The sequence below is a fragment of the Panthera tigris genome, chromosome A2 (genome assembly GCF_018350195.1).
Source record: "Panthera tigris isolate Pti1 chromosome A2, P.tigris_Pti1_mat1.1, whole genome shotgun sequence".
Classification (NCBI taxonomy): Eukaryota; Metazoa; Chordata; class Mammalia; order Carnivora; family Felidae; genus Panthera; species Panthera tigris.
The window spans coordinates 161,687,841-161,705,165 of NC_056661.1; the positions used below are offsets into that span (position 1 = coordinate 161,687,841).

At 56.4% G+C, this 17,325-nt stretch overlaps 1 protein-coding gene across 4 annotated transcripts in view; it reads left to right on the forward strand.

The window, feature by feature from the left end:
* Window positions 1-708: 708 nt before the first annotated feature.
* The window catches only part of AGAP3 (ArfGAP with GTPase domain, ankyrin repeat and PH domain 3), a 55,060-nt gene continuing 38,443 nt past the window's right edge, over window positions 709-17,325 (forward strand). For all 4 annotated transcript variants that reach the window (XM_042975467.1, XM_042975475.1, XM_042975490.1 and 1 more), the window contains exon 1: window positions 709-1,039. In XM_042975467.1, coding sequence (XP_042831401.1) covers window positions 709-1,039 — 331 coding nt within the window. The remainder of the gene's footprint in view (window positions 1,040-17,325) is intronic.

Consider the following 17,325-nt stretch of genomic DNA (forward strand, 5'->3'; position numbering starts at 1 on the left):
GTGCCTGGGCCGGAGGCCCTTCTCGGCCAATCTGCCGCGTTCATCAGCACCCTCGGGCGCAGGGCACCGTTTCGGGCACTACCCAAAGATCGGACACCCCACCCAGACCAGAGCAGGGAGGCGAACGAGAGAGCCGGGGCCGGGAGGAGGCCAGAACGGCTGTCCACTTCGGGCTGGTGGCCCTCACGGCGGGTGTGGGTGGGGGCTGGAGAGGAGGCGGAAGGGCCAAGGCTAGGTGGGAGGGGCCCGGGCGCCGGGGCTGGAGCGCGCGGCTTGGGGGTGGAGGCTGCAGAGCCAGCTCGCGAGCGAGGGGCGGGGGCGCTGGGGCCGGCGCGCAGGAGGGGCGGGGGCGGCGGGGAGGGGGGCTCGGGCTGCGTGTGCCGGAGCTGGCGGGGGCGGCGGTGCGTGCGCATGACGCGGGGGGAGGGCCCGGGCCGCGCGCTCCCGGTCCCGTTGTTGTTGCCGCTGGAGGCTGCTCCGAGGCAGCGGGATCGCGACGCCGAGAAGCGCCCTGCAGCGGCGGCCACAGCGTGCCCGGCGGCGCCTCCCGGCCTCGGCCCCCGGCCTCCGGCCTCATGCGCTAGCCCCGCGCCGCCGGCTCCTTAGTCCCGGCCCCGCCAGCCCCGCGCGCCCGCCCGCCACCGCCGCCGCCGCAGCGCCGCCCCGGGCCCCGGCCGGGCCCGCCTCGGGCCCCGCGGCTCTAGAGCCATGAACTTCCAGGCGGGCGGGGGGCAGAGCCCGCAGCAGCAGCCGAGTCTGGCGGCGCCGGGGGGCGGCGGCGGTGGCGGCGGCGGCGCGGGGGGCGGCGGGCAGTTCGGCGGCGCGGGGCCGGGGGCCGGGGGCGGCGGCGGCCCCTCGCAGCAGCTGGCCGGAGGGCCCCCCCAGCAGTTCGCGCTCTCCAACTCGGCAGCCATCCGGGCCGAGATCCAACGCTTCGAATCCGTGCATCCCAATATCTACGCCATCTACGACCTGATCGAGCGCATCGAGGACTTGGCGCTGCAGAACCAGATCCGGGAGCACGTCATCTCCATCGAGGGTGAGCGGAGCCGGGGTCTGCGGGAGCTGGGGCGCGGTGGCCCGGCTCGGCCACGCTCTCCCCGTCTGGGGTCGTCGCGCGCCTGAGGTCCTGGCCACGCGGTTTTGCTGATCGCCAGCGCTGCAGAGCGGTCGTCCAAGCTTCGCTGTATCTCGTCCGGGGACACTGGGGCTCGGGGCCGGTCCCGTGCCAGGGGACACGTTTTCCGTTCTTAGTACCCCAGGGCGTGAGGGTGGTGTCGCCCCGGGGACAGGTGCGCTCAGAACCGCAGAGGTGCGGGGGGCTGGGGCCGGAGCTGGCCAGGCATGCCTTGGGAGGGTGGGCGCCGCGGAGGGCCTCGGCGGGCCGGGAGGTGGGGCTGCTGCCCCGGCCCGGCCCTGCCCCGCGGCGGGGCGGGGGAATCGAGCCTCCCGTTAGTGGATGGCAGCCTTCCCGGGCCCAGCGCCCGCGGGCCCCGGAGGGTGGCGCTCGCCGCGGCGCCCTTTCCCGACGCACACCCCCCACGCTGCCGCTGCCAAGGCGGGCGCAGGCCGGGCCTGGCGCGGGGCTCCGGCGGCGCGACCGCGTGGGAGGCACCGGCCGGTACATCCGCGCTTTCGTCCTGTCCCCCGCGCACCCAGGAGCCGCTCGGGAGGCGGGCGCGGGACTGCGGGGCGCTGTCTGACCTCCACCCACACGGAGCTGGGCGTCAAATGCCAGAATCCCGGGCCACTGCCCTGCCTAGCGCCCTTTTCTCTAGGCTCTTGAGTCCCGGAATTTGGCTGCCACGGCGGGGGGGGGGGGGGGGGGGCGGCGCAGAGGAAGTGGGTTCACGCTGTCGGCACATATCCCACGACCCCTGATGTGTGTGTGTGGGGGGGCACCACACCCACAGATTCCCTGGTGGCACGGTGACCTTTGAGCATCCAAGGGGCAGATGGGCCTCGCCCTGGGTCATCTCCTTCCTCTCCGGCTCCATTGGAAGGGGGACGCCCGGTGGGTTCAGCTTTAGCGGAAATGCAGGGCAGGTTGCGAGGTGTTTTGGCGATGACATGGAGTTGTGGGCAAGGCCTGTCCACTTCTTGGGCCTCGCAGTTAGGGCCACACTCCCACCTTCCCCTCCTTGTGTAAGGCTCCGGGGCTCCTGTGCCTGAACACTACTCCCTTCCTGCTTTTGGACGTCCCCACAGCTGGGGAAGGAGCATTCAGTGTTTTGGGAGCCGAAGTCCCCATTTAGACCCAGAGTCCTGCCTTTTCCTTGTCACACTCCAAGCTGACTTCCTTCTGTCCTTTCCCCAATCCTCTGTTACCTCTTTCCTCTCAAGGCTGAGTTCACAGTGAACTAATTAGGCGACGGGGAAAAACTCATTAACATGGATCCAAGTAAATGGCCTGAATCACCGTTGTGGCTGGGGACCAGAGATGGCATTTGTGTGAGCCCAGGGCCCCAAAGAGAGGAGATGACCAATTTTTCCTCCTCGATCTGAAACGGGTGGGGCAGGGAGAGTCGCCATTCCCCAGAGCGTCACTGTCCCTCTGGGGAAGTAGAAGTTCAGGAACAGCTCTCAGATACCCCCCCTCCCCCCAGCTCCCTTTGTCGAAGAGACTTGATGGACTAGCCTGAGGTAGGGGCTGAGGGAGGACGCCTCCCTCAGAGCACTTCCCAGAGCCGGGAGAGGCAGAATCAGCTGGGTTCCCATCCAGCTCCAACTTCCTTAGCAGTGGCTTGTGACCATCCCCGCGCCCCCCCCCCCCCCAAGCCCGGACTCAGGAGGCCTCCAGCTGGGCATCTTCTGTGCCACGAGGGTCATGATTCCCGGGACGTGCTCAGTGTTCGTCCCTGTCTTAAATTCAACGTGCTGGGCGGAATTTCTCTTCGTAGAGCCCTCCCCCGTGACCAACTTCCCCATTGCGGTTTGGAAGTACCCCATGTTCTGTCTGCTTAGCCTGGAAGCTGGGTATGGTGAATCCTGGGACCCGATGTCTCCTTGTCACCAGGCCCAGCTGTTCCGCACACTCCATTCGCAGCCCTCCTGATCCCCGCTTCCCTGCTCTCCCTTGGTGGGGCCTTGCACCTCTCTCCTCCTGCTCTCCTGTTTTGTCCAGCCTCTCTCCTGGGATCCATCTTTATCACCCACCTCACCCCTGCTTCACCACTTTTGTCACATAGATTTTCTGCTCTGGGCAGGCAGGGAAAAACAAAAAACAAAAAACAAAGCCAAACAAAAAAACAAATAACCCCCCCAAAAAACAAACCAAAAAAAAAAAAAAACCCAGAAAACTCCTTCTCCAATTTCTGCCCTATATCCTTCCTTGCTGTAGAGCCTCCATCTGCCAAACCATATTGCTGCTGCCTTGTAAAGCAGTGTCCCCACCTTCTTGCTTGGGGGAGGGAGGAGAGCAGCTTCTTGGGGCGTTTCCCGGCTCCCTGTGAGCCTGGCCGAGCCCCCCTGCCAGGGCCCAGCATCAAACCTGGGTCCAGGCGATACTGTTACGTAACACATCCGTAGCCGGGAGGCCGGTCTGTGTTTACTAGGGCTGAGCCTCTTAGTGGGAAGGGATGACATTTTCCTAGTGTATAATAAGCTTCCGCCTCACTCTGGTAATACTTCGGTGAAGGATTTATTTGTTCCAGCTCTGAAGGTGACCCAGGAGACGCAGTCGGAATCCATTTGGGACTGAGGGAGCACCATGGCACCTTGCCCTCCTGTCTTCTGCCTGCTTCACTCAGTCACCTCAGACCCCGCAGCCAGGGTAGGAGGAAGGAAGCAGAGGAACATTCCGCTTTCCTGTCTCAGGACAGGATTTGAGGGGAAGCAGGCTGTTTTTGAAAAGTTCCTTTCCCACCAAAGGCCAAGGAAGGAGAAGAGGGGTCCATCCGGCTGTTTTAAGGCATGAAAGCAGTGTACCCGGCAGGTGGGGGGGTGGACTGGCAGATTCACCGTGTGCAGAGCCTCTGAGCCAGGCTCTTCTCCCTGGTGGGGAAACTGAGGCTCGGAGAAAGGAGGGATCCACGCTGATCAGTCAGGGCTTGTGTGGGGCCTCAGGCAGGAGCTCTCAGGACTTGCTTGGTCTCCTGGCTGTGCCCTAGAAAGAGGGCCGCAGAGGAACCGGCCTCAGTCCAGATAGGGGACAGCCTGGGCACATGGAACATGCAGATGCTGGGCCAAGTAAGCCAGGAGCCAGGATGAGTTCCTGCGAGAAGCCACCTGGGGTCCCGGCAAGTGGCCAGGAAAGGCAGGCTTGTCTCTGAGGAGATGTGAATCCCGGGAGGCCTGCCCCAGGGGAGTGCAAGCAGGGGTGGGCCCTGTGGGCCCACAGGGAGGACCAGGAAGCCGGCCTCGGCCACGAGTATGCCATGTGGCTCCTACTTGGGGAGGAACCGGACTTTGTCAACTGGGCGACTTGTCGCCCCCTTTGTTTTCCTCCAAAATTAAAAAAATACTGTTTTTAATATTTATTTATTTTTGAGAGAGAGAGAGAGACAGAGTATGAGTGGGAGGGACAGAGAGAAAGGGAGACACAGAGTCCAAAGAAGGCTCCAGGCTCTGAGCTGTTAGCACACAGCCCGCTGTGGGGCTTGAACTCAGGAACTGTGAGATCGTGACCTGAGAGGAAGTCAGAGGCTCAACCGACTGAGCCAGCCAGGCGCCCTGTTCTCCAGCATTTTTTTTTTTAAACGATGAAGTGCCTTTGAGCATTCCCAAAGTGGGCTGATTCGTTCTCCCTTCCACCTCGCTCTTGAGGGTGAACTCAGGATCTGCGGGCCTGCCACCATGGGCGCGGGCTGGGGAGTGTTCGGGACTGGGGTAAGGAGGTACAGGTGTTCCCGTTGCGTTTGAGCCTAGGCTGGAGAGGGAAGGGGGCCCTGAGCTGAAGGCAGAGGTGTTGGGGAGGGCTCAGAAGGAGCTCACGGGCCTGCCTGGGGGCTTGAGTCCACCCTGCTTTCTCTGTGTCCCGTGACCAGGTCCCGACAGCAGCCCCATCGTGCCGTGAGGCAGGTGGAGGGCAATCATAGCATTTTGGAGACCGGGAAACTCTCTCCTGGCTGTTCCCCAGCCTGGCGGTTACATTCACCTGGGGGACTTGCTGAAGTGCACGTTTCCGAGGCTTCCTGCGAGGGATCTGATTCAGTGGGTTTGAGATGGGGACCCAGGGACCTGGGTCCGTCACTTACCCTGGAGTTCCGGTAATTAGCTGGTTTCAGGAATGAGTGCCTGGTGGTGGCCTGAAGGCTTAGGTAGGACTTTGCACAGATGAGTTCTAGGAATTCTGAAAAAGAGGATATCTGGGTGGGTGCTAGTGGCCTGGGAAAGCTGCGTTTGTTCCAGATACATTTATTTAGCTCCTACCGTGTGGCCCAGTTGCATGTAGCACAGTGGAAGGCAGGTGGGGGAGCCCCGCCAGCATGCTGGACTGACTGAGGTTGAATGGATCCGCCTTCAGGAGATGCCAAAGCAGGGGTTGGGAGGGGTGGGAATAAAGCCAAGATTTGAACAAAACCAGGGCAAAGGTTAGAGCCTGGGGAAGACTTATCAAGACCCCTTTCTTCAAGGTCACAGGAGAGGGATGGAAAGACTACCTCCTCCAGGCTGCAGGGTGCCCCCTCCCCCCATTCAGTCCTCTGTTCCTAAACTTCTGTTCTCTGCCAAGTGGACGACACCCTCCGAAGAAGACACTTCTTGCTCCTAAGTACCCTGGGGCTAGCTCATGCTACATACTTTTCTCTACCATTTCTTTTTTTTTTTTTTTAACTTTTTTGTTTTGAGGTTTACTTACTTATTTTTGAGAGAGAGAGAGAAAGCAGGGGAGAGACAGAGAGAGGGAGAGAGAGAGAATCCCAAACAGGTTCTGCACTGTCAGCAAGGAGCCCGATGGCGGGCTCTAACTCAGGAACCATGAGATCATGACCAGAGCCGAAACCAGGAGTCGGATGCTTAACTGACTGAGGCACCCAGGCGCCCCTCCTCTACCGTTTCTTTCTTTCATGGAACCTGTATGCCAGGCATGGGGCTCCAGGAGACTTTCCCTGCAGAAGGAACAGGTTTGCAGAGGCAGCAGGGGGTGGTGAAAGTATAAGGTGGTATTCGAGGAGCAGCAGGCTGGTCTGTGTGGCTGAGGCATTGAGTCTGGAGGGGACAGGCCAGGGGACCCCGGTTTGAGCATCCAAGGGAGCAGTGGCCCCGGGGAGACCAGGCGGGAGCGAAGATGCCTTTCTTGAAAAGCAGGCTTAGGGGAGCTGAGGCCTGGAGCAGGGGCAGGCTTGGGCCCTGAGAACTGTGTCCTCATCCAGCATTCCCTGAACACCCATCCGGGGAACCTTCCGCTCACCTCACCCTCATTCTCTTTTTAATACGCAGCTAACTTGAAATTAGTTTAACCGGATTGCCTTCCTCCTGACTTCCAGGCCAAGGGGTAAAGGGGAGCTAATTTGGGGGCATGGAGCTGAGCCCTAGGGTTATGGGAGCAGGGGAGGGCGGTAACCTGGAGCACCTGCTTTGAGGATGTGGGCACTGGCTGGTACTGCGTTGCCCTGGTTACCGTTCCCCGCCTGCCCGCTGGAGATGGTCATGGGCTTTTGCAACAAACACTTGGCAGGTCTCTTTCTAGGTATGCAAGTATCCTTAACATTTTGCAAAGCCTGGGACCTGGATTGAGTAACTCTCCCAAGGCCGTACCAGACACTGGTCTTCCAGCTGCGGGGCTGGTGCTCCCTCCCTTGGATGGATGGACTAGATGAGCTTTGGCCAGTCAGCCTTCCTGTGGCGCCTCTCAGGGAAGCTTTTTGACCTCCAGTTTAACCCGTGGAAACTTTTAGGATGTAACTTAAGGGGAACTTAGGGCCCCTCTCTCTTGCTGTTGTTTTCTTCTGGATGTTACGAATCCCCAGCTGAGTGGTGGCTCTGGGAGGTGTCTCTCCCCTCCAACAGCAGCACAGAGATTGCATATAGCACAGAGATGCTTGCTCAGGAAACACTCAGAAATATTTAAACACTGTGGGGCACCTGGGTGGCTCAGTCGGTTGAGCGTCCGACTCGTGATCTCGGCTCAGCTCCCGATCTCGCGGTGTGTGAGTTCGAGTCCCGCGTCCCTCTCTGTGCCGACAGCGCTTTCACCCGCAGACTCTCTCTCTCCAAAAATAAATAAATAAACTTAAAAAGAAACATTTAAACATTGAAAACAGCTGAACATATGTGTGAGCGTCAAAAGTCACGCATGCTTGTGTAACAAATTCAGATGTGGAAGGAAGCAGAAGAAACACGTGTACGCCCCCCCCCACCACTGCCCCTTAGAGGTGCCCACTGTTACCTGCCTGATGCTTGTCCTCCTGGTCTGTTCTCTAGCTGTTCTCTGCTGTCACAAATCAGTCACAGAGGAGCTGATTTGATATTACTGGCATTTCTCGGCAAAGGTGGGATTTGTGTGTTTGTGGAAAAGCCTCCACTGGTAGAAAGGGAGCCCCTGCGTTCATCTGTTCATCTGTTAGTGTTCATCTGTTCATCTGTTAGCTCCCTGTCGGGGACTCGGGATACTTGGGGTCTCGTTCCTGCCAGGCTGTGACTGGCAGGTCACTCCTTGCTTGGCCTTTTTTTTTTTTTTTTTTTTAATGTTTATTTTGGAGAGAGAGAGAGTGAGAGAGAGAAAGGGCGCGAGCGGGGGAGGGGCAGAGAGACAGGGAGACTCAGAATCGGAAGCAGGCTCCAGACTCCGAGCTGTCAGCCCGGAGCCCGACGCGGGGCTCGAACTCACGGACCGCGAGATCACGACCTGAGCCGAAGTCGGACGCTTAACCGGCTGAGCCACCCAGGCGCCCCACTTGCTGCTATTTTAAAAGATTGCAGGACGGGGCCCTTGGGTGGCTCAGCCGGTTAAGCGTCCGACTTCGGCTCAGGTCGTGATCTCGCGGTCCGTGAGTTCGAGCCCCGCGTCGGGCTCTGGGCTGACAGCTCGGAACCTGTTTAGGATTCTCTGTCTCTCTCTCTCCAAAACAAATAAACAAACTTTAAGAAGATATAAAAAAAAAACATTAAAATGCTTTTTGTTGTTGGTTTATTTCATATTCAGTTGATTACTAGTGAGAGCGTTAAAAAAATTTCTAGGTCATTTGTATTTTGTTCGATTCTGTTCGTATCCTTTGTTCATCTTCCTCTTGGTTCCTTACTCTGTTCATACTGTATGTCAGATGGTTTTAATCTCTTAATGGAGATTTTTCTGAAGTGAACGTTTGTGTGCCTCCATCTCTCAGGCAGCGCCTGGGCCCCCACCACCCCGCCCCGCCCCAGACCCTGAGCCGGGCTGACCAGGCTGTGCTCTGGGCGCTGAGAGCGGCCCCACACCGCATGGCTTCAGAGGGATGTGCCTCTGTTTTTGCGCCTGTTTATAGCGGGTGTTTTTCTTTCTCTTTCTTGCCAGTCGGCACCCCTCCTTGCCACTGTTGGTGAGCCCGCCTCCAGCGGTTTCTCTTTTGCCTTTTAATTTGATGTTTTGATGGCTGGCAAACCCAGAGCCCAAGCTCATAGAGTGGGATTCAAGCCCAGCCATGGCCTCTCGGGGCGTGTGCGACTGTGTGCGTGGTGGGGCGGGCGAGACCAGGAGGTCTGGACCCCACTCGGGGCTCCCTCTCTTCCCTCTGCTGCTGGTACGTACCTTCCAGGGAGGGGCCGACGAACTTCCCGGCCGTGAGGATTTTTTTGTTAAACAGGCCCCTTGGGTGTGAAGGGGCCTGTGTGGGGCACAGACCTGGTTCTGGAACCACAATGCCCGGATTTGAATCCCAGACTGAACCAGTTGGTAGCCGCGTGACCTTTGGTGAGTCTCTTAACCTCTCTGTGTCTTCGCTTCCACGTTGCCAAAATAAGGTTAACAAGCACCCGTTTCGTCGTGTAGGTGTGAGAAGGAAGTCGGTGAATGCCCGCAAAGCTTTTAGAGTGGCACCATTCCCTCGGAAGGGCTCCCCGAGTGGCAGGCCCTGTCACGATTTCCAGGGTGGGGGTGGCGACTAAGTGAGGGCACGAGAGTGAGTGCACGGTGCGCGGTGCCCGCGGCCTGGGGCTCCTCCTGTAGCTCGGACTCTGGAGGGGCGGAGATTGGGGCGAGCTGGTATAGCCCGGCAGGCCCCAGAGCGGGGAGCCACCTCAGGATTTGTCCGAGGCTCTGGCTGAGGGGTCCAGACCCTGGACCGCAGTTTGTCACAGTGAGTGTCACATGGCCATCCAGCATTGCCTTCATTTGATTGTTTGCCTGTCGATTCAAGTGTTTGCTGTAATTCAGCACTGCCCGGTTACACATGTGAGTCCCACGTGTCGGCTGAAATCTTCAAGTAGCCATATTAAGAAAGGTTAAAAAAAAAAAGGGCGGTGGGCGCTTGGGCTCAGTCATTTAAGCCTCCGACTCTTGATTTCAGCTCAGGTCTTGATCTTGGGGTTCATAGGATTGAGCCCCACACCAGGCTCCCCCATAACGCCGCGGCACCTGTTTGGGATTCTGTCTGCCCCTCCTCTGCATTCTCTCTCTCTCTCTCAAAATAAATAAACTTTAAAAATAAAAGGTAAAAAAACCCCACAAGGTGAAGTTAATTTAATATTATATTTTATTGAACCCAGTATATTTGAAATAATAATCATTTCCACATGTGATCAGGATGAAAAATTATTAATGGGGTATTTTACATTCTTTTCTCATCCTGTCTTCAAGCTCTGCCCTCAGCCCGGCTCCATTTGGACAGGCCGAGGGGGGAGGGCTCAGTAGCCACCAGGGGGGGCCGTGGCCGTGGTGTTGGAAGAACGTCTTGAATTTTAGCCCATAATAAGCAAAAGAACACCTGTTTGTTGTAAAAAGTGAATGCAGAGGGGGTATATCCTTTCGGATTCAGCTTTCTAAAGTTTTGTACAGTAAAACCTTGGATTGAGAGTAACTTGTTCTGTGAGTGTTCCACAAGACAAGCAAACATTTCTGTTAAATGTTAACTTAATAGATGAGGGATGTCTTGCAATACGAGTCGTACGTGACCCCGAACGTCACAGGATCACAACTGAGCCAGTGGTTCTTGAAATGTGCTTTGATGTGCGACCGCTTTGGATGACAAGCATGTTTCCAGAAGAGATTATGATCGCAAACCAAGGTTCTACTGTATTTAAAAGTTTCAAGCAGCCAGTCCACAGGCACGGACTTCCTGAGCACCTGCCACGGCCGCGATGATTGATCGCCAACAGATCCACTGAGATCGCCAACACTTCCTACTGGATTTGCAGTAGGTTTTTGTCGCTGTGCGTTTTTCTTAAAATCTCAAGTGGCCTGCTGTTGTGGGAGCACCACCACAAACTTTTTCATGTCACGGGGTCTCACGCACTCCTGCGGTTTTGTGCAAGGATGGAAGGGGGGGTTTGAGCCCAGGCCCCCCTCTTGCGAGATAAATGGGTGCGTCGGGGGCCCCTGGTGGGCAGCGCCTTGTTACCGGTGGGTTGGCCGCAGGCCTCGGTGTAGCTCACGTCACTTTGGTTTGGCCTCCGCATCCCATGCGGCTGCTGCTCGGCCCTCCTTGCGTCCCCTCTCAGCCCCTTGCCTCTCTGTGGCCTGGACCTGGAGGGTAATCCTGAATTTCGGGTGAGGGAAGAAAGGCGGGCGGGGAAGGGCCATGACACTTCCCCAGGCTTCTTCCGTCTCCGTAGGACGGGCCCGCAGGTTCTCGAGTGCGGATTGGTGAGCTGCTGGTGGACGGGGTCATGTGAACGGGCCAATCTGTGGACTAGGTGGCCTTCTGCCTGTCAGCTTTACACAAGGTCAGATGGAGCACCGGCTGGGGAGGTGCACCCAGTCAGGGAATAGGGTGCTGATTGCGCGGCCTGGGGCACAGTCGGAGAAGGGCGAGCCCAGTCTTGTTGCCTTGCAGGCCAGGAGGGCGGAAGCCACTGATCCAGGATTCAAGGTCACTGGTTAGCAGCCGGGCCCGGTTTGGCCTCCAGGCTTTTTTGCCTCATGGTGACCTCCTTCTAACTCACAAGAGGAGAGGTGGCCTGGGCCATCCTGCTCGTCACCTCCCCTTCAGCCACGACCCATGGCGGTGGTGCCAAGATGCTACACGGAACCAGCAAATGTCACAATATTCTCTTCACCGTGTCTGGCATTTTAGGCAGGGGCTGTTTTTGTAGCCTTTCCTGGTTTATGTTTGCCTTTAATTTATGGTGTGTGTGCGTGTGTGTGTGTGTGTGTGTGTGTGTGTGTGTGTGTGTATGAATAGCGGAATATATATATTCTAGCAGAAACTTTGTAAACGTGTGTGCAGTTGGAAGACGTGTGGCACAGAGTAAAGCCCCCCATTAGCCCATAGTTCTCGGTTGGCTCCCTTGGTCTGTCTCAGCCCACTCTCCTCCTGTGGAAGGGAGGCGCCCCCCTGCTCCCTGCTCGGGGGTGAGGTTATCCTGGACCACACCCAGGAAGGTGTATCCCGTTTATTGCAGCAATAAATGCTAGGTTCCTTTTACCCCTCTGCTCTTCTAATGGCAGGAAGGGCCTGGATTCTTTGTCCAGAGAGCCACTAGGGAACCTGCGGATGGGGTGGGCTGGGCATTCCTTTGTGATAGCTTCGATGGGACACCTCCGAGCCAACCCAAGGAGACAGAGGCTGTCATCTCGTAGGCCTCTCATCGTCCCGAGCCTCGGCACTGTTGGGAAGGAGACCCTGTCCTGAACTAGGTTAATAGGGTCTCTTGTCATTTCCTGGGCCCCAGTCCCCCTGCCGGCTGGGGCCTCAGGGCTCTGCACCTTTCCCCCTGGACCCGAGTAGTCTTGGGAAGAGAACCTCATGGAGGTGCTAGGCCGGCTGGGGTCTAAACCTGGTCTGTCCAGCTCCAAGGCCCACCCTTCCAGTTTGAGGCCCTCGATCCTCACAGGGCCTAGAGCGGTCGGTGTTCTTACCCCAGCTGGCCTGTGTCATAAGCTGGTATCTGCTTCCCCTGTGGGCACAGAGCCCTGCTGTCACTTCCAGAGAATGCTTGGCCAACAACCAGGGGCCTCCCTGCTCTGTAGCCAGCCCAGGAGCCCTGCTGGGCACTGGCGGTCCTTCAGGGAGCCTCCTACCTGTATCACTGTGCTCTGTCCCGCTCTGGGGCCGTGGTGCTGCCCAAGGGGCCCTCTCCTGGCCGTGTGGGCCCCTGCTGGCCTGAGGAGCAGGGCCAAAAGTTGGGAGGCCATTTATGGTGGGGGCCAGGTGTCCTCGTTCCGAGGCCTGGGTCTTCTCTCTGGCAGGAGGGTGGGGAGGGGTCTCCCACTGGAGTCTGTAGAGCTGGCTCTCCGCTGGCTTGGGCCTGGCTCTGGATCTGCGTGGAGTGACAGCGGGTGGGAGGAGGCATGCCTGGTTCTCTGTCCTCCCTCTTGGAGTTCACGCTCCTCCCCGAGGGGTCAGAGCTGGGTCAGAGCTGCGAGATCACTGAAAACATGGGTGTCGTGCTTGCTCTGTATGCTTCTGACGGGTCCGCTGGCTCAGGCCTGAAATGCCATTCCTGTCCAGTAAGGAAGCTTCCCTGGGAAGTATGGGAGTGTGGCCCTGCCTCCATCAGGCCCGTGCCAGGCGGAGGTGGGGAAGGAGCCAAGTCCTGGCAGAGAGATACCCCTGAACTGGCCCACACTGTGTGACCCTCACTGGTGGGTGGCTTGACAGGGTGACCGTGGGTGAGGCCCCAAGCAGAGGCCTTCCCTCATCTCAGCAGCCTCGAATGTTCCGTTGAGCCGCCACCGAAGAAAAATCGTGTCTCCTGCAAGCGTGCGTGCCTCGGGCCGTGATGGGGTTTGTGCACGGTGTCCTGGTGTGGAAGGGCGGCCGAGGGGGTACCAGGCAAGCCTGGCTGCTTTGATAGGCACGGCGAGACACTGTTTTACTGGAATAGTGGTTTGATTATGAAAATTGCTGGCGTAGTGTGTTTTTAAACTATTCAAATGTGCCACCCCACACTCTGGCACTTTGTGTTTGTGCTGCAAACGCGGCAAGATTGACGGCTCTTGCAGCGGTGCGGGGAGCTGCAGGGTTCTATGGGGTTCTACGTTAAGGGCGGCAGGATCAGATCTGGGATCTCGGAAAGAACGGTACTGAAAAGGTTAACTGGCCGATGGTTCTCCTTACATGCCAGGCACCGCCCCGCGCGCCTCCTGGTCATTCTCTGGACATCCCTACAGGGTGAGTGTGACCCCCATCCTGCAGGTGGGGGCAGGGAGATGGAAAGGCATGTGCCCAGCGTGGCCCCAGATGATGGCGGAGGCGGGACCTGACCCCGGAAGGCTGGTCTCAGAGCCTGTGCTCTCTGCCAGCATATGCGGCTGTGCCATGAAACGGAGAAAAATTTTAAAACACGGGAGGGGGTGCCTGGGTGGCTCAGTTGGTTGAGTGTCTGACTTCGACTCAGATCTCACGGTTCATGGGTTCGAGCCCCGCGTCGGTCTGTGTACTGACAGCTTAGAGCCTGGAGCCTGCTTCAGATTCTGTCTTCCTTTCTCTCTGCTCTTTCCCCACTCACCCCCTGTCTCTCTGTGAAAAATAAATAAACGTTAAAAAAATAAGTAAATTTAAATAAAACACGGGAGAAAATTTAAAGAATATTATCTCTTCTGGGGATAAGAGGGATCCTCGTAAGCCAGATAGGAAACCTAGAATTTATAAAGGAAAAGACCTGACAGATTTTCCCCCCAGCTTTTTATTTTGAAAAATGACCACCGCAAAAGGCGTCGTTAACATTTTAACACATGTGCAGGGCGCCTGGGTGGCTCAGTTGGTTAATGGTCCGACTGTTGGTTTCCGCTCAGGTCATGATCTCGCAGTTTGTGAGTTCAAGCCCCACATCAGGCTCTGTGCTGATGGCGTGGAGCCTGCTTGGGATTCTGGCTCTCCTTCTCTCTGCCCCTCACCTGCCTGTGCGCTCCCTCTCTCTCTCAAAATAAATAAATAAATTTAAAAACAACAACAACAACGTACATTTGCTCCTTCCTCTCTCCTCCCCGCCTCACATTCTTTTTGGTGATGGGAGCGGTCAGCAGCTGTCGACGGTGTGGTGCTTCAGCTGGCATCTCCTAGCGCTGGCACATTCTTCCATGTCACAAAATACCAGTGTCCGGGGCGCCTGGGTGGCTCAGTCGGTTGAGCGTCCGACTTCGGCTCAGGTCATGATCTCGCGGTCTGTGGGTTCGAGCCCCACGTCGGGCTCTGTGCTGACAGCTCAGAGCCTGGAGCCTGTTTCGGATTCTGCGTCTCCCTCTTTCTCTGACCCTCCCCTGTTCATGCTCTCTCTCTCTCTGTCTCAAAAATAAATGTTAAAAAAAAATTAAAAAAAAAAATACCGGTATCCTACCCGAGAGAATGAGCAAGAATCGTCTGACATCACTTGAGAGCTCACCCATAACTAAATTTCCTCAGTTACCCCCAGATACCTTCCGTAACCTTTTTGTCTTTCCAAATCGGGATGGGATCGGGATGGAACAGGATCCATCAAGATGCTTTTTTCCCCACCATGCGGCCTCTGAAGAGGCTGGGTCAGATTTCTTGTAGCAGGTCAGGTCCGTGCCCCGGATTCAGATGCTGTTGCTGGTTGGCTGTATCGACGTTCTTCCTCTCTTCCCCCCCTGCCCCCGCCCCTGCCCCCTCGTGCCACCCAGGACCTGGAGTGAGGTCTGGGGGTTGATGAGATCCAGGTTAAACCCTGTTGACAGGGTTACCCCCTATTGTGTCACATCTGGCCCTGCTGTTAGTGATGCTGAAGAGGGAACAGTCTGGAGGGGCCATTTCCTCCCATCCAGTAGTTGCAAAGTGGGCTGGGGCTTGAGCACCTTGGAAGTAAGCTGCCTGCAGGGACCTCACCTTCTCTGGGGCTGGTTCATAGGCACCAGCGATCCTCGCCTGCATCGGTTGTGTTAGGGTGGCCACGGGCTGATTTTCTCAGGCGCATGTTCCTTCAGCGAGTCCTAGCTGGCATTAATCTTCGATCGAGCAGAGCTTCGCCCCAGCCCGCCTCTTTTTATGATCGCTGTTTCACGGATTTTTGTTGTTGTTGTCGTTCAGACGTTCTAATAGAATCCATTACAAAATTAACAGATTTAATTACATTTCTGTGGACTAGAGTAGGAGAGTTTGCTTGCCGTGTCCATATGCCAGTTAAATGCTTACGATGCCTGTGATACAGAGTTCCCGCGAACCGTTAAAAAAAAGATTTTTAAAATTCCAAAGACAAATGGGGAGAGCACAGGGCCAGGAAGACACTTCAGAGAAGAGGAGGTGAGCATTGTTGGTAATCATGAAAAGATGCTTAACCTCATGAGTCATCGGGGACCCAGATCAGAAGAGCGAGGTCCTGGGCTCCCCTGTCTGACAGCAGGCGGCCAGCGCATAGCCATCGATGCTGGCCGGAGGGCCACTGTTGGGCCGCCTCGCTCGTAGGAGATTGGGTCAATGAGTTGCTGTTTGGAGAAGCCGTCAGACACGATCCATTTACACGAAAAATTCATCTGCCTTTGAACACAACTGTCCTACTTTTGGGCCTGTAGCCCATGGAAAGAAGAAGCTTGTAGTGGCTTAAAAAATTAAAAAAGGAAGCCACCAGGATGCCGTCGAATAGGGGAATGGTTGGATAAGGGTGGTGAGTATGCACCGGGACACGTGAAGGTGGTAACAAACCAGGGTGAACGAGAACTGAGTCCACAGCGGGGGGTGGTACAAGAGCATTCTGGAAGCCACTGGCACAGTTCGGTGCAGGGCTGGAGGCCCAGTCCTTTTGAGGTAGTGGGGGGCTGGATACTCATTCTGGAAACTTCCCCCCGGAGGAAGGGGGCAGGGGGCCAAAAGCAGTTTTTGAGTGTGTTGTGAAAGTGGTTTTATACCCTCAAGTAAAATTTTAAGGGGCGCCTGGGTGACTTCATCTCAGGCCACGCACGATCTCACAGTTACTGAGTTCAAGCCCCGCGTCGGGCTCTGTGCTAATGGCTCAGAGGCTGGTGCCTGCTTCGGATTCTGTGTCTCCTTCTTTCTCTGCCCCTCTCCCGCTCGTGCTGTCTCTGTCTTTCTCAAAAATAAATACACATTAATTTTTTTTTTTTAATTTTAAGAAGATGGAAAGGGTACATTTGCTATATGTACTAGCCCTAGCTCGCTTTCTTACCTTGTGTCTCACCCAGAGCCGGGCTTGGAAGAAGGCTCTCGTGAGTCCTCGTTAGAATGTGTGGTGACCCCAGAGTAGCTGCAGATGTTGGGGCTGGGGGCTGGCCAGAGCAGGGCTTTGGGGGGCCGAGCGAGCAGCCAGCAGAGCGCAGACTCGCCTGTGTTTCTGGTGAACCGGCTTTCCTTTCCTCGTGCAGCTCTGACCCCCAAGCATAACAGCCTTCTGGCTGCTTCCATTTCTTTTTCCTTTTACAAAAGTCGTGTGCTCCCTGTAAACGTTTTGGACAGCAGAGTGAATAAAACAGACATTTCGCAATTTTTTTTTAATGTTTTTATTTATTTTTGAGACAGAGAGAGACAGAGCATGAGCAGGGGAGGGGCAGAGAGAGGGGGAGACACAGAATCTGAAGCGGGCTCCAGGCTCTGAGCTGTCAGCACAGAGCCTGACACGGGGCTCGAACTCACGGAGTGTGAGATCATGACCTGAGCTGAAGTCGGACGCTCAACCGACTGAGCCACCCAGGCTCCCCTGTTGTTTTTTTTTTTTTTTTTTAATGTTTTTTTTTTTTTTTTTTTTTTCAACGTTTTTTATTTATTTTTGGGACAGAGAGAGACAGAGCATGAACGGGGGAGGGGCAGAGAGAGAGGGAGACACAGAATCGGAAACAGGCTCCAGGCTCCGAGCCATCAGCCCAGAGCCTGACGCGGGGCTCGAACTCACGGACCGCGAGATCGTGACCTGGCTGAAGTCGGACGCTTAACCGACTGCGCCACCCAGGCGCCCCTTAATGTTTATTTTTGAGAGAGAGTCTGAGAGCACATACTTATGAGCGGGCAAGTGGGGGAGGGGCACAAAAAGGCAGGGACAGAGGCTCGGAAGCGGGTTCCATGCTGACAGCAGAGAGCCCGACTCAGGGCTCGAACTCACGACCTGAACCGAAGTTGGACACTCAACCGAGTGAGCCACCCAGGCGCCCTGTTTTTTAAGCAACGTTTGTGATATTAACCCATTGACACGGTCACCTTGTTCCCCGCCCCCCCCAGGTTTGATTTCCCTTTAATTCTATTTTTCGTTGGGTACTTAGAATTTGTAATTGTTCTGGATCTTGTATTTTTACGTAGTTGGACCTATTGATCCTTTTTCTGCCTGGAAATCCGACAAGCCTTGCTGCGT